At 41.4% G+C, this 23,987-nt stretch overlaps 1 protein-coding gene and 1 long non-coding RNA gene across 2 annotated transcripts in view; one reads left to right on the top strand and one right to left on the bottom strand.

Annotated features, from left to right (window-relative positions):
* LOC134742967 (uncharacterized) overlaps positions 1–23,987 on the bottom strand; it is a 401,065-nt gene that overhangs the window by 68,578 nt on the left and 308,500 nt on the right. The window lies entirely within an intron of this gene.
* Positions 2,490–19,342, top strand: LOC134742945 (cytochrome P450 4c21-like). Its single transcript, XM_063676165.1, has 10 exons — positions 2,490–2,687; positions 4,967–5,056; positions 5,543–5,653; positions 5,876–6,061; positions 6,497–6,693; positions 7,070–7,133; positions 7,693–7,894; positions 8,411–8,562; positions 17,026–17,211; positions 19,121–19,342. Exons 1-10 carry the CDS (start codon positions 2,528–2,530, stop codon positions 19,315–19,317), a joined length of 1,545 nt encoding a protein of 514 aa, XP_063532235.1. The 5' UTR covers positions 2,490–2,527; the 3' UTR covers positions 19,318–19,342.

Below are 23,987 nucleotides of genomic sequence, written 5' to 3' on the forward strand. Positions count from 1 at the left end.
CATACAGGCTGCTCCAAAGTAAAAAATCGTAATTTGTTAATTTCTTCGTAACCGCTACACCGGTTGTTATGATACTTGGTATACTGATTCTAAATACCCTAATGTACATTTCGGCTTTGTCCAATGGCTAAGGACACCTATATATAAAAGAATTTCTCATTTAAAGGTATAGGATAGATCGTGTAGGTAGATAGAGTCGATCGCTCTCCTTGGCGTTTTCTTTGTCCAATAACCTGCTCTTTGCTATGTTAATAACGGGATATGCCTATAATCTGTATGAAATATTTGTTCTCATAACGACATAATTACTAAATACCCATATACTTACTCGTAATTAAGCGAAATAAGGCAGAAACAAGGGTTCCTAGAACGACTCTTTCGTGTTTTGTGTTCTGGCAAGGCAACTTAGTCCAGGGGTCGGAAACCGGTATTTGCTCCATACAAAAATACCGGTATTATTACGTTCTTTTTCGTTCTTTTGTTTATAATTTCATTTTTAATGGGACGTTTTAATAATGCAAAACTGTTTCCTAAATACATGATTCAGTCCTACGTAATGAGCATAAGAAAATTCAAAATATTGGGCTATGTCGGGGTTTTTAAAAAATACCGGTTCCGAGCCCAGGCTTAGTCAGTGAAAAAAAACCGGCCAAGTGCGAGTCGGACTCGCGCACCGAGGGTTCCGTATTTTTGAGTATTTGTTGTTATAGCGGCAACAGAAATACATCATCTGTGAAAAATTCAACTGTCTAGCTATCACGGTTCATGAGATGGCTCTATCTCACGGACAGCTGAGTCTTAGTAATAGGGTCCCGTTTTTACCCTTTGGGTACGGAACCCTAAAAAGGCAGCAAATTTTAAAAATGTAGGCGCGAAGGATCTATCCTCTACAATGTGTGGCCTGTAATAGGAGCAAAAAATGAAACTGTAGGCTGTACTCCTCATATCGACCAACATTTGTTCAGCGACTTTTAAAAATAATATGTGTTTTGATTTTTAATACACTTTAAAGTTTTTTCCAAGACGCAATGTATGTATTGCGAATTCTGTTATGTTTAAGGTGTGACAGGCAACGTCAATCACAATGATAATGGCGTACATTGAAGATAATATTTATTTTGCATGAAAAATACGAAGTCGTCTTCATTATTTTTAAAAGTCGCTGAACAAATGTTGGTCAGTTTGAGTTTGTTTTTAATAAATATGTTAACTTAGCTTAGTTTTAATCTTTGGTTATGGAATAAATGGGCTTTTTATTTTTAATTTTAATTTTAATTTTAATTTTATTTTATTTTATTATACAATGTACAAAGGCGAACTTATCCCTGTAAAGGATCTCTTCCAGGTTTTCCTCCTTCAGGGTCAACGTACAAGCTTTGCATCCATATACCAAGATCGGTTTTATTATTGGGCTAACCGTTAACGGGAACTGTTACAAGAGTGTATCAACATTCAAGGTTTAAGTATCTCGGTTGCACAATAACAGACACTAACCAGAGAGGACGAAATCACATCCGTATCCAGAATGCCCTAAGATGTTCAGCAGCCCTTCACAAAATATTAACGTCTAAGCTCATCAGCAGGAGAACATAGATTAGAATTTGATAAGAATGCCTGCCTGCATAAGGTCACCCTGTATATATATATATATATATATATATACAAGAGAGAGAGATAAATATATTTCGGAGGCCTTGGGAACAGCTGTAACGATTTCGACAAAATTTGCTATATGGGGGTTTTCGGGGGCGAAAAATCCATCTAGCTAGGTCTTATCTCTGGGAAACCGCGCATTTTTGAGTTTTTATATGTTTTTCTCGGTCTCCCAGATATTGAGATTTTTTAATTAGGTATTTGTTATTAAGTATATGATATACTTTCGCAATCCCAGTTTCGCAGTAAAAAGGAGTAGGCAAGTCTCCACTTCTTTATAATTATAATAAAACCCATTTCGAAGCAGTGCATGTTTTATCCAAGGACCATCTAAAACGGCAACTAAGTAGTCATTCATTGTTCGCTGCAGTAGTTAAGAATCATTTAAATGGTATAACCGTAGCTTCCTAGAGCCCAATTCGAACGTACATTTTGATGTATAAATGATGTCATTTTGGTATCGTTCACGCGTGCATTTCGCTCGTACCTGCTTGGTCGTACTTGGAGCGAGCGAGACACACGGGCGAATGATAACTAAACGACATCATTTTGATGTCAAAAAGTTTGAATTGGCCTCCTAGTGTACGCGCCGTGAACTGAACGACCCCGTCTGAGAATCGGACCGTAAACGTCACCGAGAGGAAAATCCTCATAAAAACATATGTTATGGACATTCGTGATCATTTTACTCTCAGACGTTGATGCACTAGCGCTCCGATTATGCACTATTTTCAAAAATATGTGGTAGATAGTTTTAAAGTTTCGGGCGTTTTGAAAAAGGATTTATGATTCTGAACGTGTTTTCGAAGGATTTTTCAAGTTGGATGATTTTTGAAAGGCTTTTTCGGACATTTTAAAAAAGTTTTTGGACACTATGATAATTGTGTGGTTGTTGTTGGTTATACCGTTGTTGTGGCTGGTGGTGTTCCGCTATCGGAGACGGAGGATGTACGCGCTCGCCTCCCGCATTACCGGGGGGAAAGAAGAGCTGCCTTTTATTGGGATTGCACATAAGTTCACAGGGACCACGGAGGGTGAGTACCAACTTTATAAACACTACATAAACAATACGAATCTGAAGTATTATATAAAAACAATCAATGCGTGTACCTAACTGATACAGTGGTCTTCAAGTCAGTTTCTAATGTACCTAGCTATATTCAAAACTGCGCGCCTATACATGTTTTACATGTTTCGAATGTACCGCCTTTTTCTACTGACGGAAACGACTTGCCAGACCATAATTATCTCCTTACCTTACTGTAACAGAATAATAAATAGTCACATTATCTCCTCGGAAAAGTTTGAAACAATATCAACTTTTAACTAACACATCCATATTCTAGAATTTACCTATAAGTTTTTACTATCAGTATTAACGTAGTATTTTTTCTAAAAAAAATTGCAAACGGAAACGCTAAGTTAAACAGAAACCACTACAAACACAGTACTTTTCACCACACCACTCGTATAATAATTTTACGGTTTAGACTCACTTGTTTTAGTCACTCGCGCGACATGCGATTATTTAATGTTAGTATGTCTCACAACAGTTTAAATTCGACGAATAGTAATTACCAGTAATTACTTATTAAAACTTACGTACTTTTCACATCTACAGACAATCTTCTTACAAACACCAAACAAAACATACTTAGTGGGTAAACTTGCATTATTTGGTGACACGTCTAATTCGGTGATACAAGTTTTGAAGCATGACACCCGGGAAAGTTAGTGAATTAGGGCCTTTTAAATGGGTCCCATCCCTCACGGCTTCAACGGCTTCGGCGGCTTTGCCGTGAGGCCCATTTAAAAGGCCCTAATTCACTAGCTTTCCTGGGTGTCATGCTTCAAAACTTGTATCAGCGAATTAGGCGTGTCACCAAATAATGCGAGTTTACCCGACCTACTGTCGTCTCGAGATACTTAAGGATAGATATTTTAAAATAATTGTGACAACTAAATTATAAATAGATATGCTACACAAATGAAATTCTCAGCTATCTACTCGCGAATGTAACCTGTTCGATAGTAGGTCGGTAGAAAAAAAAACTTCCTCAAATATATTTATGTTAGAAAGCAAATAATAATATGTTTGAAATAATCGATAAAATGCTTGAAGTATACCTATCTAATTATCTTAATGTTACGATATTTTACTTATGCTGTAAGTGCGGTATGATTTTTCAATTATGCCATTACTGTGGAACGACAATGCAGCATTGTCCGTGCAAGCGCAGTACCCTTGATGGTATACCGTTTGTTTGTATTTGTATTGATTTAATATTTCTTAGATACACTCAGATACAAAAACGACGAGTGAAAACATGCGATAATCATGGCTTAATTGGCTATTACTTATTACTCTATGCTAGTAGGTACAAATAAGTTTGGAAGATATGTACTATATATCATCCGGTATCATTGTGTAGTATGGCTAAGGGTAAAAACACCTTGTATTAATAAATAATTCAAAACGGTACAATGTAGACTAAATTATAGTTCCTTGGAGCTTGGGACGGATGTTGGTGTGGGATGCTACCTGCGTAGACACACTGGCACCGTCCCACCTCCAACGGACTAATGTAAAAGCGGGCGGAGCCGCGGAAAGCGCCGAAATTTTAAAACGTTATAAATACGAGTATAAGAGCCTCGGTAGAGAGTATAATTTAGTTCCATTTGGAGTTGAAACTAGGTCCATGGGGTCCCCGCGCGCAAAAGTTGTTTGCAGAAATCGCGAAGCGTCTGGTTAACGTAACTGGTGACCGAAGAGCTGGCGGCTTTCTCGCACAACGTATCAGCATTGCGATACAGCGAGGAAATGCCGCCAGCATCCTTGGTACCCTCAAGGGCTTATTTTAGATTTGTTAGTTATTAAAAAAAAATAAACGTTTATTCAAAGATCTTACTTACAACTAAATACCTATTTTCTTCTGCCAAACCACACAGTGGTTTGTTGGCAGACGAGGCTCCTTTGCGTTTGTGTTAGCTGTTGATATGCAACTTAACTTTATCTTAAACCTAAACTTACCTACTTAACCCTTTACTGCACGCGCAGCCTTATATGGTTGTTATGTTTTTAGCTATTAAAGTTTACTTTTAACCAAATACTTATTTTATTTTTGACATGAAGTAAGGGGTTAACTTAATAATTTCGTTTACGTAGTACCATTGTATGTAAATAAAGAGTATTGCATGTTACTACAGTATATTATATAACCATATCGATCAATATAGGTGGATAAATGAATAGATGTCATGACAAATGTGTCATTGCAAGATTTGGGGTAAATACCTAGTACTCTGTTTTCAGATATTATGTCGTCTCTCAAGGATCTCAGTTACACGGCCATGGAAAACAATGGGATGATCAGAGGCTGGCTTGGCCACATACTTTATTTTCGTAAGTACTTTTTCTAAGATATTTATAGACTGGTACATTCAGAACAACGCGCCAAAATTATCTTAAGAATTACTTCGAATAAAGAAAGAACCGACTTTACAAAGCAGTTTAAGAAATCATCATTTTATTTATAGTCTTAATCAACAGTTCCACTTCCACTTTACAAAATGATGCTTCCCGAAAGCAAATGCACCAAATACTGTAAACAAATTAAACAAATACCAACATCCCTATAAGTGTGCATATATTTGAAGAGTTTCCTCCATTTTTTCAGGGTCTTGTCATCAGATAAGTGTTGGTAGGAACTCGAACTTTTTTTTGAGTCTTTAATTTTGAATAATTTAACTCAATTTACGAGTCTCAGCGCTTAAAAACTTCCGAGTCTTTCCAGTCTCTAGTCGAGTCCTTCATTGAGTCCTTTTTGAGCTCAACTCAACATAAAGACTCTAAAAAAGATAGTTATTATATAATTCATCTCTCCAACAGTGGCCCTGGACCCAGTGGATCTTGAAGTGGTGTTGAAAACGTGCTTGGAAAAGGACGACCTGCACCGCTTCCTACGGAAAATTATTGGCCTCGGCGCAATATTTGCTCCAGGTATACATTTTTCTATATTTATCATCAGTTTTTCTAAGAATTAGTTTGCGATTTTGGGGTTGGTCCCATAGTAAAAGTTGCTCAGTATAGTCCCAAAACCTCCCTGGCAACGGGAATGCACTTATTATTTAGCCACCGTGTATATACGCTCACTTTAAAGTCTAATCAGAGTGAGCTTGGTCCGACTTCGACTACATCAATAGTCACTCTATATGTTTTCAGTTTCCATCTGGAGACCAAGACGGAAGATCCTCGTGCCAGCATTCAGCCCGAAGATCGTAGAGGGCTTCGTGCCGGTGTTCGCCGAGCAGAGCATGAAGCTGGCTGGCAAGCTGGGCGAGCGGGCTGGTGCGGGCAAACTCAGCGTGTGGCCGTTCATCAGCTCGTACACTCTTGACTCTGTTTGCGGTACGTCTATAAAGGATTTTAAAGCCTTATTGAGCTTAGGGCCACCCCACGTTTAAGCGTAAAAATGAGTGCTCTGTACATTTCTATCAGTCAATTATTAATCCTACCTACTTTGGTCTAAAGTTTCTTTCTTTTGGTAAAGTAATGCTCACAATAAAATATATTTTTTATAATTTTGGTGGAATCGAGTTATATTGGATTGGAACAATATCAGATCTCAATGCTAACAGTTAGTCAACAGGTGGTTTGTTCAGGTTGTGTCAGAGAGATGAAAAAGAAGAAATGTACCGAGCTGCATGAAAATACTGCATGATAGGTAGGTATTAGAAGTTGGAAAGGAGTGACGAGACGGGTGACAGAGAGTTATGAAAAAGTACTCTCCGCTCCGCCAAGTGAATAAATGAGCAAGCCAATAATAAATTTATATCCCAACAGAAACAGCATTCGGCGTGAAGATAAACGCCCAAGACGACGAGAAGTCCCCGTTCCTGGTGGAGCTGAACAAAATCCTGCAGCTGGTCTGCGAGCGCATCTTCCACTTGTGGCTGCAGCCTGATTGGCTGTACAAGTTCTTCCCGCAGTATCGCAAGCACAAGCAGTGCTTGCGGATCTTGCATGGATTCACTAATGACGTAAGTATTTGGGAAACCACCGTCGTTGTTGTATAATTTCAATAGGAATCTGAAATCATAGACCACCCATGTTCTTGACCTCTTTTGCTTCAACATATACTGTACCAATACCTACACTGCTGCGGAACACATGGCTCTTCAACGTAGTTTGGGCTTTCTGACATATGTATTATAATCCCCGTCGGTAAAATTCCTCCTTTCATTGCTATTCAAATCATGAAGTTTTAGTGCTATAGAGATTTTTGGGTAGTTACATAATTTACATTTGCAAGCCAGCAGCCTAAATATACTATTTAAAAAACATATCTACTCGTATCATAAAATCATAACTTAATTATTATGTGTCAGTAACAAATAATTTTTTTCCATATTGCAGGTTATAATGAAGAAGCGAGAAGAATTAAAAACGGCACAACGTCTTAAGACACAACGTGAATTTGGTGCGTTATTTATAGTTTTAGAGGTTTAATGCCATGTATTTAAAAATATAAGATGGTATGGTAAAATGCTATGAAATGAAATGGAATATTCTTTATTTTCAGGCAACTATTGGCCCATACTATCATACATATTATTATAAAATATATCTTAAAACTAAAAACTAAAAACACACAATTATAGCTGCGATACAGTTCGCAACCCCGCAGTTCCAAGTGCGGAACCGCCAAGTGTCATCTTCGGCCAAAACTCCTCCTTGGTGAAGGTCGCTAGATGTTCAGTCGGAACGTTTACCACAAAAGAATTAAAATTCAGACTGTGTCGGGATTTCAGTAATGTAATCAGTGGCGGCGCAAGAACAAAATTTATTGTAGGAAAGGTATAGCTGCAGCATTCTGCGAGGCTTTCTGTTAGCCGTCTTTTTGCGAGGTTCTCTGTTGGCCGAATTATGCATACCTAATCCCTAAACCATAGGGGCACGAGGCCACTCGGACCACGAGGTCGTAGGCGGTGGCCCACTCCGGCCCTGAATGTAATCTTAATAAGAATTGAATTTTACAGATCTATCAGATTATTCCAACAAGACGTTCCTGGATCTGCTCATCCACTTTTCCGGCGGCGAGAAAGGTTACAGCAACATAGAGCTGCGTGAAGAAATCCTGACCCTGACCATCGCAGCCACCGACACGTCGGCCACTGCCGTCGGGTACACGCTCATGATGATGGCCAAGTACCCGCACATTCAAGAAAAAGTTCTCGAGGAGTAAGTTCAGCTTCTTCTTCACTGGCTCAGTGTGTCAGGATCTTGGCCTTTGACACAAGAGAGCGCCACTCTGCCCTATTCTACGCCACTTCACGCCAGTTGGGTATTCCGAGGGCGGGAAGGTCTTCAGCTAAAGAAAATAAGTTCAGCTTACGACATCGATATATTAGCAATCAGATCTGATTTGAACTTATTTTCTTGATTGCGTAGAGTCGGACCAATCCAAGTAGCTAACCCTACAGTTACAGACTTTGCTGTTATAGTGTGCATAGGGAAATAAATAAGCTCACCCAGGTAGCACAGTAGCTGTATAGTAGCCGAATAATGTCTGGGTAACAGCAATACCAGTTACTTGCTGTTATCCAGACATTATTCGGCTGCTCTTTCATGACTTGGTTAACAAATTGGCAGTATATTTTCGAGCTTTACGCATTTGATTGAGGTAGCTGCCATGCAAGGCAAAGCATTTTGTGACATTCTTGTGGAATGCCCTTTTATGGAGTGGTTTGCCTCCAGGCTCGACGAAGTGTTCGGAGACTCGGACCGACTCTTTGAGAAGGAGGATCTGCTTCGTCTGAAGTACTTGGAGCGCGTTATCAAGGAGACACTTCGGCTGTTTCCACCCGTGCCCTTCATCATCAGGAAGGTTGAGGAAGAAATCGTGTTGCGTAAGTTACTTAATTTTGTTATAACCTTTAGTTAATTTTACACTTAGATATTTTTTCCTTTGACAGGCCCTGCAGAAGAAACGGCTTGATGGCTTACAAGTATTAAAAGCTTAATAATTCAATATTGAAGTAAAGTAAATATTCTTTTCCCCTCACTAGCTCGGAAAGTTGTCGTTTATCCTTCAATACAAGCGGGGAAAAACGCGTTTTATCCACTAGTGGGGAAAGTAATTCGACCTTGGATGGAGCGTGTTTAAGTAGCTTGACAGATAACAAAACGTAAAACGCTCATGATAATGGTTCGTTCGATATTAATTATCATTAAATAAATGGTTTGAGAATCTAATAAAAAATACCAAATTTAGCTTTATTTAATGATTTTAAGTCATAAAACCTTAAAATTCAATAAGAAACGTTTGTTTTTTTATAATGATGTTAAATTTAATTCTGAACGCACAAGTTGAGTCGATGCAATTTCAAAACGCATCGTTGACATTTCATACATCAGAAATGTCAACATTGTCAACAATTTTTTTACTTAAAACCTTTTCTCACCGACTCGCGTAAAATTACACAACTTCCAGAGTTTTCTGTTATAATATCGTTGTAAATTATAGGCGCACTAGTTCATGACAGTATAGGTGTTTATTCTGTGAAATCTAGGAGAATACTAAACAAAATCAGAATATAAAAAGGAACATAAAACTACAAAAAACAATATAATTCAAAAATATAGAAAAAGTATAAAGAGTAAACATGTAAAAAGGTGCGTCGTCCACATTTCCCCCCTTTTTTGTTAAAGGGGGAGCTTCACCAGCTTCCGCAGGGGCCGCCGCAAAATGCCTCCATTGGTGTGCACGTCCGCAACTCGTATGATGCCATCAGGGCCTGGGAAAACAGCTGTGACGCGTCCACGGAGCCAGGAACCTCGGGAAGTATTGCCGTCCGCTATGAGCACCAAGTCACCAATTGCAATTTGAGGAACTTCACCTCGACCACGTCTGGGTATTAGTGTCGGAAGATATTCTTTCAACCAGCGGCGCCAAAAATGTTCTGACAATCTGACGGCCTTACGCCAGCTGGAACGTGACAGGAGGTCCGTTTCTGACGATGTGGCTGGAATTGGGCGTCCCGAAGAAGTACCCAGCAGGAAATGCATAGGCGTCAGTGATTCTTCACTCTGAGGGTCCACGGAAACATGAGTAAGCGGCCGGGAATTCACCAAGGCCTCCGCCTCAGCCAAAAGTGTACGTAGAACCTCGTCAGTTGGAGCTCGCTCAGTGAGAGTCACCTTGAGTGCAGTTTTCACGCTCTTCACAAGCCTCTCCCAGCAGCCACCCATAAACGGTGCCGCCGGGGGGATGAAACGCCAGTTAATTCTCTGCGCAGCAGCGAACTGGGACGTAGCGTCGTCGTATAAGCGTCGAAGCTCCCGGCTGGCACCCACGAATGCAGTCCCATTATCTGACCACAGCTCTGATGGGGTACCTCTTCGAGCGATGAACCGGCGGAGGCTCATAATCGCAGAGTCGGTTGACAGACTGTCGACAATTTCCAAATGGACTGCACGTACTACGAGGCAGGTGTAAAGGGCGACGTATCTCTTTTCGCGTCTTCGGCCAATGGAAACTTGTACTGGACCGAAGTAATCCAGCCCTGTGAATGTAAATGGCCGTTTGTGGTGTCCAAGGCGTGCTTCTGGTAAGTCTCCCGTCACGGGTTGAAACTGCTTGGCCCGGCGTATTCGGCAAAACAAACAGTTGTAGGTGATATTGCGGACGGTACTTCTCAGTGACAAAAGGTGATAATCTTGTCGCAGCTCATTCACAACGGTCTCTGTGTTGGCGTGGGTAGCCCTGCGATGGTGGTGCTCGACAAGCAGGCGCACAGCTGGATCTTTGCCATCAAGCACAATGGGGTTTTTCATCTCGTCCCGTATTTGCGACGCTGCCCTTATACGGCCAGATAAACGCATAAGTCCGTCGTCTCCGATAGTCACCGATAGCTTTGATAAACGGCTGGTGCGTGGCAGAAGCTGGGCGGGATGGCTATCTAGACTGGCCATCTCGTCAGGAAATGTGTTCAACTGGGACTGGCGCAGAATGTGAAGTTCAGCTAGACGTAGATCTGCGGCGGTCAGGCCCGCGGCAGATTCGCGCACAGAGCGCGGGGCGGCGAACTGTTGCCATTGGTTGAACGGCTGAAACACAAAACTACACAAGCCCCCCTCCAAGCGGACTAAATTGTCTACACATAGACCCTTTCTAGTTAGGCAATGGGTTCTAAGTAATGACAAATACTTATGAGCTAATGCTGTTGCGCGTACCAGCCTCACCCAAGAACTGAACCGCTTAGGATCGGCTGAGACTGGATCGTGCTTTTCAACATCACTAATGAGATGAACCAAATCGGGACGCGCTGCACGTTTGCTCTCTTCTTCCATGCCTGGATATTCTGGTGAACTGGGCTCGCTGGGCCACTCCGAAGAGAGCAAAAATTCAGGACCCGAAATCCAACGCGATTTTGATGATAACGTCACTCGCTTGATGCGGGTAGCATCATCCGCAACGTTGATTTGACTTGGCACCCATCGCCATTCTTTTACGTCGGTTATTTCCATAATCTCGGCTACTCTGTGAGAAACGAATGGCTTAAATAAGCGCGCCTCGCTTCGAAGCCACCCTAAAACCGTCATAGAATCGCACCAGAATATGCGATTGACAGGCTTGAATCTGTGTGCTTCGCAAATCGTAGAAGCGAGACGGGCTGCGATCAACGCTCCTTGGAGCTCTAAGCGATTTATGGAAATTTGTTTTAAAGGAGCTACTCGAACTTTGCTACATATAAGCGCCAGCTTCACTTCACCATTTTCTAAGACGAACCGCCAATATGCAACCGCAGCGAACGCCGACTCGCTCGCGTCACAAAACAAATGAAGCTCGCACTTATCGATTCGATATTCGCCAAGGCAGTAGCAGCGTGGGATCTGTAGACCAGAAATTGCATATAAATCCTCAAACCAGAGTCTCCATGCTGCACTGTCACTTTGCGACAACTCCTCGTCCCAATCGATACCCTTACGCCACGCATTTTGGAACATGATGCGACCCGTAATCACTACTGGCGCCAGGATACCGAGTGGGTCGAAAACCCGCATGACATGAGCCAACACCTCACGCTTAGTGAGTTTATTTGGCAACGAACGTTCTCCCTTTATTCCGATGTTAAAACCAATCTTATCTGAAACGGGTTGCCAAATAAGTCCCAGTGTTCGCACAGGAGCAGTGAGTCGACCAAGATCAACGTCTACGTCATTGCTAGCTACAGGGACTTCAGCCAAGCTCTCTTTGGGTAGTAGACGCAGCGCAGAGGGATTGTTTGAAGTCCAAGCACGCATCTCGAAGCCAGCATGTTTATGGATGTTGGTGATCTCGGCAGCAAGTTTTGCGGCCTCGTCAACAGAATTTAGGCTCACTATACAGTCATCCATATAGTGATCAACCATGATGGCTCGAACCGCGTCTGGAAAACGCTCCAGCCATTCCACTGCGTTTTTGTTCTTTATATAAATGGCAGTGAAAGGGCTGGAAGCGGCACCGAAAATCATAGATGACATACGGTATGTCATGATAGGGTCTTTGGGCGAGTCGCGCCACAAAAACCTCTGAGCGTCGCGATCCTCTGCTCGGATCTTGACTTGGGGAAACATTTCGCGAACATCACCAGTCAGGGCAATTTTTCCCTCTCTAAACCGCAATAAGATTCCGAGCAGGGGCTGCAACAAATCAGGGCCGGTTAATAGAAGTGAATTTAGCGATACACCGTGACTTTTAGCAGCAGCATCGTGTACGACTCTTAATTTGTTAGGTTTGTTTGGATTGGTTACTCCGAAATGCGGCAAGACCCAAACTGGCGACTTGGCGCTAGGCTCTTCCGTGCACAGTTCAGCATAACCTTTCCGTAACATGTCGTGTATGTTTGCACGGTAACGATCTGCATACTGAAAATCACGGGCCATCTTATTCTCGAGACTAAAAAACCTAGATAAGGCAAGCTTGCAACTATCAGGCACAGATAAATTGTCTGACTTCCAAAGTAAACCGACTTCAAAATGCCCGTTAGGCAGGCGACACGCCGTACGGTCAAGAATTTGGACAGCGCGATCATCATCATCGCTGCGCGCTTCGCGTTTCGAAATGCCGATTGAGTCTAAACTATATTGCTCGCGAATCAACTGTTCTAAAACTGCGCGATCGCCGACATCCGCGACCGCGGGCTCGCTCACTATAGCGTGGTTGACGGTCTCGGCGGATGCGGCTTTACTGCAACCAAAAGCGAACAGGACCCAACCTAACGCGGTATTAATCGCGACCGGTTCTGCTCTACTACCCTCGCGTATAGCCCTAGGAATTGTGAGGTGCCAATTATCGAGACCGACTATAATCGACGGCTGTATGTTGCCGTAACAAAACTCATCTGCGATGTCTGAAAGGTGGGAAAATTTAAGTACGCTCGACCTATCGGGAGTTTGAGTAGCGAGACCTAAACCTTTCATCGCCCGCGCTTTGCTGATATAGTGCGTATCTTTGCCACGGCGACCTTTGATATGGAAATCAACATAATGCACAGACGTATCTTTTCCCAACCCGCCGACACAGTCAAGCCTCATGCGCCTCTGGGGTCCACAGGCACCTATTTGCGCGGCGATATCCTGCTCAATGAACGAACCCGTTGCCCCGTCGTCTAACATCGCGTAGGTATTGACGGAACCTAACGGACCGGACACGGTTACCGCCACGATCTTCAATAACGGACGAGGAGGCAACGGAGGCGACGTCTGAGCCGAATATCCCGCGGCAACCGATGTCGATGTGTGGGTCAGAATCTCCTTTGATTCAACATCGTATGAAGCAGAGTCGCTCATGAGAGTAGGTGCTGCGGCGTGGGCAGTCGGGGCTCGCGGTGCAGTGCCAGAAGTTCCCGCTACCGGCTCATCGTCATCCACCTCAACGTGCGCTGCTGCGGAACGCTCGTAATTCGGGTTGTGCAGTAATACGTGGTGACGGAACGTACATCCGTCAACGTCACAAACTTTCTTCGCCTTACAAAAATTAAACCTATGCCAACCTACTTTGAGGCATCGATGACAGACTCTTTTCTTTTTAATCAAATTCCATCTGTCATTGATTGACATTGACTTAAATTTGTCACATTGAATTAAATCATGCGGTTTTTCACATACGACGCATGATTTAATTTTAGGTGCAGTCACTGACGGATAAAATATAAAATATAAAATATAAAATATAAAAAGGAACATAAAACTACAAAAAACAATATAATTCAAAAATATAGAAAAAGTATAAAGAGTAAACATGTAAAAAGGTGCGTCGTCCACAATCGTAAAGAAATGAGTGATTCCAGTGATGACGGTGATCTAACGCCTGTGGATGTTGCACTTTCCTCGCTATAGTAAGGTGAAAAGTTTTGTGTTACACACGGGCGCAAGTGTATTTTACTTCTCGTGTGTTGAAACACTCGCTACGCTCAGGATTCTATTTTAGAACCACTCGCTTCGCTCGTGGTTCACCTATAGAATCCTTTCCCTTGCTCGTGTTTCAATTCTACACTCGCGGGTAAAATACAACTTTGCACCCTTGTATAACAAATAACTATTATTGCACCATAAATAAAACAATTCATAGCAATGTAATTATATTGTATTGTATTAGCAATTTAATGGCGTTAGCCGCGATAGCTAAAGACGCCGGTTCGAATCCGGCCTTCACCACTGGAGGGCTTCGTCACTTTTTCTTTAATATATGACATCTATTACAGTTTTTAATTTATATATAGTAGTGTGACTACTTTAAAAAACACAAATCAAAATATTTAATAAAATAATTTGATTTGTTCCCAAACTTGTTCATAGATGGCAGCACCAGTCTCTCTCGCTACAACGTAAATCCGTAAGGAGTTCGTTTAGGAGGTGCAACGCGCACTGCTTGCCCTTAGAGCTGGTCAAAGACGCCTAGTCTTACTAAGATGGCATATAGTCGAGAAATTCGGACGGGCACCGCCGTGGCGGGGTGGCCTAGGGGTTCATGGCGTTAGCCGCGATAGCTAAAGACGCCGGTTCGAATCCGGCCTTCACCACTGGAGGGCTTCGTCACTTTTTCTTTAATATATGACATCTATTACAGTTTTTAATTTATATATAGTAGTGTGACTACTTTAAAAAACACAAATCAAAATATTTAATAAAATAATTTGATTTGTTCCCAAACTTGTTCATAGATGGCAGCACCAGTCTCTCTCGCTACAACGTAAATCCGTAAGGAGTTCGTTTAGGAGGTGCAAGCGCGCACTGCTTGCCCTTAGAGCTGGTCAAAGACGCCTAGTCTTACTAAGATGGCATATAGTCGAGAAATTCGGACGGGCACCGCCGTGGCGGGGTGGCCTAGGGGTTCATGGCGTTAGCCGCGATAGCTAAAGACGCCGGTTCGAATCCGGCCTTCACCACTGGAGGGCTTCGTCACTTTTTCTTTAATATATGACATCTATTACAGTTTTTAATTTATATATAGTAGTGTGACTACTTTAAAAAACACAAATCAAAATATTTAATAAAATAATTTGATTTGTTCCCAAACTTGTTCATAGATGGCAGCACCAGTCTCTCTCGCTACAACGTAAATCCGTAAGGAGTTCGTTTAGGAGGTGCAAGCGCGCACTGCTTGCCCTTAGAGCTGGTCAAAGACGCCTAGTCTTACTAAGATGGCATATAGTCGAGAAATTCGGACGGGCACCGCCGTGGCGGGGTGGCCTAGGGGTTCATGGCGTTAGCCGCGATAGCTAAAGACGCCGGTTCGAATCCGGCCTTCACCACTGGAGGGCTTCGTCACTTTTTCTTTAATATATGACATCTATTACAGTTTTTAATTTATATATAGTAGTGTGACTACTTTAAAAAACACAAATCAAAATATTTAATAAAATAATTTGATTTGTTCCCAAACTTGTTCATAGATGGCAGCACCAGTCTCTCTCGCTACAACGTAAATCCGTAAGGAGTTCGTTTAGGAGGTGCAAGCGCGCACTGCTTGCCCTTAGAGCTGGTCAAAGACGCCTAGTCTTACTAAGATGGCATATAGTCGAGAAATTCGGACGGGCACCGCCGTGGCGGGGTGGCCTAGGGGTTCATGGCGTTAGCCGCGATAGCTAAAGACGCCGGTTCGAATCCGGCCTTCACCACTGGAGGGCTTCGTCACTTTTTCTTTAATATATGACATCTATTACAGTTTTTAATTTATATATAGTAGTGTGACTACTTTAAAAAACACAAATCAAAATATTTAATAAAATAATTTGATTTGTTCCCAAACTTGTTCATAGATGGCAGCACCAGTCTCTCTCGCTACAACGTAAATCCGTAAGGAGTTCGTTTAGGAGGTGCAAGCGCGCACTGCTTGCCCTTAGAGCTGGTCAAAGACGCCTAGTCTTACTAAGATGGCATATAGTCGAGAAATTCGGACGGGCACCGCCGTGGCGGGGTGGCCTAGGGGTTCATGGCGTTAGCCGCGATAGCTAAAGACGCCGGTTCGAATCCGGCCTTCACCACTGGAGGGCTTCGTCACTTTTTCTTTAATATATGACATCTATTACAGTTTTTAATTTATATATAGTAGTGTGACTACTTTAAAAAACACAAATCAAAATATTTAATAAAATAATTTGATTTGTTCCCAAACTTGTTCATAGATGGCAGCACCAGTCTCTCTCGCTACAACGTAAATCCGTAAGGAGTTCGTTTAGGAGGTGCAAGCGCGCACTGCTTGCCCTTAGAGCTGGTCAAAGACGCCTAGTCTTACTAAGATGGCATATAGTCGAGAAATTCGGACGGGCACCGCCGTGGCGGGGTGGCCTAGGGGTTCATGGCGTTAGCCGCGATAGCTAAAGACGCCGGTTCGAATCCGGCCTTCACCACTGGAGGGCTTCGTCACTTTTTCTTTAATATATGACATCTATTACAGTTTTTAATTCATAGCAGATTTACAATGTAGATAAAGGTAGCAACTAAGCTATCCCTTTCAGACAACCTTTAGGGTAATTAGTAAAAAAAAATCTAGATTTATCTAAAAGTGTTGATTGGGCTTTCCACCAAGGGTTTGCACGAAAGGTTCCATACCATTATGTATTATTTTAAGTATTTGTTGTTAGCGGCAACAGAAATACATTATTTGTGAAACTTTCAACTGTCTAGCTATCACGGTATTCACGGTTCATGAGATACAGCCTGGTGACAGACAGACAGTGGAGTCTTAGTAATAGGGTACCGTTTTTACCCTTTAGGTACGGAACCCTAAAAATTGTTTTAATCTGGCCATTGAATTTAAAATTATCAAATGTTACATCTTAGTTTTATCAAATTATCAGAAGTATGTACCCATTTGTTTGATATAGCCTCGGGTCGCGCGCTGCCCGCCGGCTCAGGCGTAGTGGTTTCCATCTGGGGCACTCACCGTAACCCCAAGTACTGGGGTTCGGATGCGGAGAAGTTCGATCCGGACCGCTTCTTGCCGGAGCGGTTTAACCTCAAACACCCGTGCGCCTTCATGCCTTTTAGTAGCGGGCCGAGGAACTGCATTGGTGAGTTTAGAATAGTCTTTCTCTAGTGTTGTCCCGGCATTTTACCAGGGGAAGCCTGGGTTCCCTACTACTACTGGCGTAGTGGTTTCCATCTGGGGCACGCACCGTAACCCCAAGTACTGGGGTCCGGACACGGAGAAGTTCGATCCGGACTGCTTCTTGCCGGAGCGGTTTAACCTCAAACACCCGTGCGCCTTCATGCCTTTTAGTAGCGGGCCGAGGAACTGCATTGGTGAGTTTAATAAATATATTATCATCATGCATCTTCCCAAAGTGGTTCTGACATTTTGCCTGGGGGGAGTCTATGGGTTCCCTACCACTATTGGTTTAGTGGTCTTCATCTAGAGCACATCATCATCTAGTTGTCCCAGCATTTTACCAAAGGAAGCCTGGGTTCCCTACTACTACTGGCGTAGCGGTTACATCTGGGACACGCACCAGAACTCCCAGTACAGTATGTAATTCATTATCATCATTGTAACGTGATTAATATAACCTCATAGTAACGTGAAATATGATTTAACTGGTACATTATATTTTAACGGCTACAAGGTGTCACTACTCCTTATTCCTTTCTATATGTAAAAAAATTAAATGTAATACATTTTAGTGAACTGCGTCAATTGTGTCTAATATTAGACTGTTTATGTAAATTTGTACTCTACTTTGTTTAAAACCAACTACTAATTATTACTATAATCCATATATCACGATCAGGTTGAGTAAGGTCAGCAGTGTCAGCACAACTGCCTATTAAATGGTTTTATGATATTTAGAGAAATCGTAAATATTTTATGATTTCCCTTGAGAAGAGATATAAACATAATGATTGTCATGTGATGTGATCATGTGATGCATTGAGAACTCGTGTGATCCTTTTATGAAACTCATTTTATTCGTCATATAAACCCACACTCGTATTTTAATGCCATTCATTATGTAGCAGTCACATAAACTACTAATAAAGATGATTATGATGGTGGTACTTGTCCATAGACACATACGTAGCTTGCACATTGCAGCTTGTACATACTTAGTCAAAGTCAAAATATTCTTTATTCAATACAAATTCTTCACCAACCGGAGCTTGAACTAATTTAAGTTCATGTCCTGTGTTGGGCTGTGTGCTCCCAATCTTGCTAATGTTTATGCTTTGCTTGCTGTGAAATTAATAATGTTTGGTATAACTGTGCCATACTACATTTAATGTAGTTAATTAAACTAGCAATCAGTGCAAAGTTAAAACCATTGTTTTTGGGGACAACCATGTTGGTGGCAGGTCACTCGCAGGGGCACTCGCGAGTCAGTGATGCGTCGGTTACCTAATGCACGCTCTCTTTTGCGAAAACCAATAGGGAATATTACGCGAAACTCCTCGAAGGGGGCGCCACTAGTGCCACTACCACAATCTGAGGGTCTATCGCGAAACAAGAAAATCGAAATTTCGTTATCTAACATCTCTGTCACTCTTGCATATTCGAGCGATAGCGAGGCAGATAGCGAAATTTCGGGTTCGCGTTTCCCGGTAGGTCCTCTGTAAACAAACCGCCTTGATGCATCAATGTCATATTTTATTATCTCTGAAAACTTGTCTATCTAGAAAGGCTAGTGCTGCGCTCTGGTGGCAGAACATTGCAGTAATATCCCCTATTAAGTATGATTCACTCTGCTTTCACAAAAACAATATACGCGACTTATATTGACCGGGATATAGACCGTGAGCTCACAAATAATACAAAAGGTAATCACGGTCTATATCCCGGTCAATATAAGTCTAGTGAAACTAACCGTGAATCATTCAAAACTCTAACAATATACGCGATCTTGCTGATCGAAAGTGCAGCGCAGTCAGATGACGTCTTCTGACTTTGTACGACAGTTGAATAATAAGTAACCCTCTTACCTCCAGGTTACCAGTACGCCCTGATGTCGATCAAAACTGCGCTGTCATCGGTACTCCGGTACAACCGCGTGGTTGGCGACACGGAGGCGTGCGCCACACCGCAGATCCGCGTGAAGCTTGACGTCATGATGAAGGCCGTGAACGGGTACGAGGTGGCACTGGAGAGGAGAAGACAACCTAAAAGTTGTCAAGAGAAATCATAAGTGTAGTGACAATTTCTGGCGTAGACTTGGCTTGTTGTTGAAAGTGACTCCTGACACCGAATATCGCGCGTACACATATCTACTTACTCGGTCTGAGCCATTCAGATCCCTCTCGAGTTGTGAATGTGTGCGTGTCGCACGTGAAACAATTTTTGCTATAAAGTTGGAGGGTAAATTTTTCCATTTAAAGAATATGGAGCAATGGGCCATTTTCCAAAAGTTATTTACGGTGTTTTTTAAATTGCAAAATTTATGTTGTTTCCAGAATCACGAGCTCTTTCGATCCTGTGTCTAAAAATTTCAATTGATTTTTCGTGCCGTCAATTTCGTTATCGTATTACAAAATCTTTCAAAAATAGTGAAGGGATAGAAAAGAACTGGCCAAGTGCCAGTCCGACTCGCTCACAAAGGGTTCCATACCGTTACGCAAAAAACGGCAAAAAGATCACATTTGTTGTATGGGAGCCCCACTTAAATATTTATTTTATTCTGTTTTTAGTATATTTTGTTGCTATAACAAATTGTTGTTATAGCGGCAATGTCATCTGAAAATTTCAACTGTCTAGCTGTCACGGTTCATGAGATACAGCCTGGTAGACACACGGACGGACAGCGGAGTCTTAGTAATAGGGTCCCGTTTTTACCTTTTGGGTATGGAACCCTAAAAAACTTGGGACACTTTCTTCTCTTATAAGAGTTATAAGCGTCTATAGAGCTCGTGATTCTGAGTGTAAAGTGTCATGAACGACTTATTTTAAATGGCCCAAATACTTACTAGATTAGTAAATAGCCGGACCCATAAAATGGATGTCGGTACGTTAGTTACATTACTTATGGAGAAATTGTCCCTCGGGCTTTTATTACCAAAATCTAGTTCCCGGATAAAAATAAAAGAACATTGTTAGATCGTTACCAATACTTGAAACGAGAAAATACTTTTCTCATCAAATAAGTAATAATAAATTTAAGACAAATATTGGTAATAATGCAGCGCCGCCTGCGTTAAGCTTTGCGCGTTTATCCTGTTTCTAGATAGGTTCTTGCCCTATGATGCATTGGGATAACTTTGAAAGCGGTATAATTTTTAATATGGAAAATATCAATTAAAGCACTTCATACTTTTGCAACACTTAGGCTAAGTTCACACGGCGTTAATTTTTCCCGTATACCGTATACGGGATTTTATCGAATACCGTAGTGACAGCAAACTTTGTATTGCAACGTTCAAAATCGTTCACACTGCTAGACGGCTTTCCCGCATATACGCCGTGTGAACGATTTTGAACGTGCCCATACAAATTTTGCTGTTACTACGGTATTCGCTTACCATCAGGATACCTTGTTTAGTGTTGCTACAGTAGAAAGTAATTCTAGTTTAGTAGATCCATTTTGGAAATTATCCCGCTTTCGAAGTTACCTCAGTACACCTTATATTATGATGCCTTAGATAAAATTAAATGTAAGGCATCTGTATAGAGTTGTGCTTCAAAACTTTATTAGGTATAATAACTAAATCCTATTATTTATTTATGCCGAGAAGTGTTTCTGTGTTAAAGATGCCCTTAGTTAATAAAAAGTTGTAAATAAATATTAAATATTGACTGTGTTTTTTTATTTACCAGCGATCCGTCCCGGCTTCGTTAGAGAGGTTTACAAATCAGTTACTATTGTGGACGATTATAATTGCAGCAGAGGTACATTGTAACCGACTTATTTACGAAAGAACCTTTCCATTTAAAGTGAGACCTTTAAAAATATAAATAATTAAGGAAACTCTATGCCAAAACAAGCTTCGGGTAATATTAACATTGTGTACAAACAGCAACAATCTTAACTTAACCCTTAAATGCATGATTTTTTATTTTTGGTTGGAAAAATGGTTTTAATAAATAATGTTTAAGCTTTTTTTCTGCTGAATCTGTGAGTTGTCCAATGCTTTGTATACATTTGGCAACAATATGTATTTAAGGGTTAACTGTCCGTCGGTGGACCTTATTACAAAGGGCATAAGGTCCAAAGACGATAAAGATAAAGAATAGTTTATTATTCAAATAGGCATATTACAATGCGCTTATGAACGTCAAATAAAGCTACGCCGGCTCTAACCCTACACCTCTGCCCCGAGAAGATTTAAACACCCCCCCCCCCTTAATTTGAGGAGGGTATCCCAATATGGGACCGGCAACAAACTCGGCGGGACACATCTTTTCAAAACAATACATCTTATAATTAACATGCATTACGAGTAAATAAGAAAAAATACAAAACTTCCGTGAGACACAGACATATTAAACATATTAATAACGGGAGCATAGAGCTTCCTTAACCATTAGCGAATGACGTAGTGAGTGTTGTGTGCAACCCATCATTTGACAATAATGCCGTAAACGAGGGTAGTTTCTCGCCCCCCCTGCCGCCACTGGCGCCCGCGCCGAGTCATCGGGCGCGGAGAGCTGCGGCCCGCAGTCTGCGCCGGTCCGTCACCGCACCGTCGACGCAAGCTCCTGATGACGCTCCTCGGTACGCAGTGAAACATGTCGAGCGTTTTCGACTTAAAATACGTGAGTGACCCGTTATTACTATGTTTAATAAGAAAAAATACAAATTAAATTACTATAAAATTCATGCAATTACATACAGTAGGTACTTTTCTTTATAGAAATTTGATTTAAATATATATATGTACATCAAATCATACAAATATATAGATCTTGCAGAAAACATATCAAATTCTTAAAAATGGAAAAGAACAGTTAACAGTGGATTTTTTGAACGCCAAGAGCACCTAAAGGCGTCGTTATTAGTCGTGCCCACAGCGCCAAGGACAACTATAGGTGTTATGGCGGACGCTGCTGTCAAACTAACCTTCACACTGTTAAGTAAGGTTGACATTAGCTCGCTTGCGCCCAGGACCTTGGCGTGTCAGTGACGTTTTTGTTTATTACATAAAGTGTTCAAAGGGTTAAAATAGTTCGAAAAAGTTGCAGTTGCATGGTTGTTTCGACCTTGCACTTCGAGCGTGCAGCCGGCGCATCCATTATAAACATTCTTAATGCTATTATTGTACGGGAATTGGAGTTCCTTTGCTAACAAACTCAAAAAACAAACAAGCCGTATTTTACGACTATGGGTTGTGCACGTGTTAAGTCTGTTGAGGCATGATATTAAGTTAGTTAGATAGATATTTTCAAGCACCAAACTGGGACCTCTTGCCATCTCTTTGTATTCTAGCTTACATATATATATGGTCCTTCGTAAATGAAATATTGATCATTTAAAATCATCTCGTAAAAGTAACCAACATGAGAAAACAACATAATATTTGCATCTAATTACTTTGCGACTTGTGGATACAATGAAACTTTCTCATCAGTTTTTTATTAATAATAAAGAGAGCCTTTACGAGCAGGTGTGGTGAAAATAACAATTTCTATGTGAAAGGGTACAGTTCCCACTTGGTGTTAATACAAGTTTTCCCGAGAAGGGCCCCAATACTTAAGGGGCCCACTGATTACCAGTCCGCCGGACGATATCGGCCTGTCAGTTGTTCGGAACTGTCAATTTTTTGTTCTAACTGACAGACTGATATCATCCGGCGGACTGATATCAGTGGGCCCCTTTACTATTTAAGTTTATTTTGTAGGTAGAACTAGTGTCACTCAAGAACATTTTAAAAGACGCATATTTTTGTTTCACCTTCAAACTAGACCTTTAATGACGATAAACGGCCTTTCGTTGACTTTGGTAGTTGTAAAATGGAATTTAGTTCGGATAATTTTAGCATTATTGAGGTAAATTAGTCTAGTCTGAGTAATGTGATTAACCCTGGCAAATAATAGAAGTCATATTGCAAGACTTGTGATATCGAAGGGACGAAGGAAAGTCGTGCTGTCATCGCAAAAAAAATCCGAACTTTAAATTTGTAAGCCGGAAAGCAGGATTGCGGGAGGCAAGTTTCTCAAGAACCGTCTCAGTTAATTCGAAGAGCTGTGTACATACAGTTATTCATCTATGGTTGTGTAAAAGGGTTTGACAACCTATATCTACTCGTACAGATAACTTAAGGGTTGTACGCTACCTTATCACTTTCATCAAGCAAGAGATCGCAGTAGCCTATATGTAGGTAATACATGTTCATAATTGGTACCAAATTTTTTTGTTGTTGTTGTTACTTATTCAAATTATTCATAATCTGGGGGCACGGCCGTGCCCCCGCCAAGACGAGACAAAGGGCAAAAGGCTTACTTATTCAAACAAAGGACAACACAAAACTAGGGTTATTGAAATAACAGTGTCAGCATGGAGACTATATAAAGGAGCGAAATCTCTATGTATGAAAAGCGTCCATCAAAAAACAGTAAATAGGCGGCGCCACGATACACCGAAATGAAATGTCATAGACCTAGTATTTTATATGGATGTGTGTCCATGCGACCGTGAGGGACAGAACATACGCAATGCGACAAAATTAAAACACGCTTTAACATTCCTGACAACACACCAAAAACAACCTACGTAATTTGGTCAGGTGATTTGTTGTCCCTCCCCTAATTGATCTCTATATTATTATAAGTCTATAGTTCATGTCATACCCCAGAGTCTATCTAGCGCCACCGGAGAAATTAGGAACTATTATTTACAGCTGAAAGATGGTCACTTGCAATAGTTCT

Source organism: Cydia strobilella, chromosome 7 (genome assembly GCF_947568885.1).
Source record: "Cydia strobilella chromosome 7, ilCydStro3.1, whole genome shotgun sequence".
Classification (NCBI taxonomy): domain Eukaryota; kingdom Metazoa; phylum Arthropoda; class Insecta; order Lepidoptera; family Tortricidae; genus Cydia; species Cydia strobilella.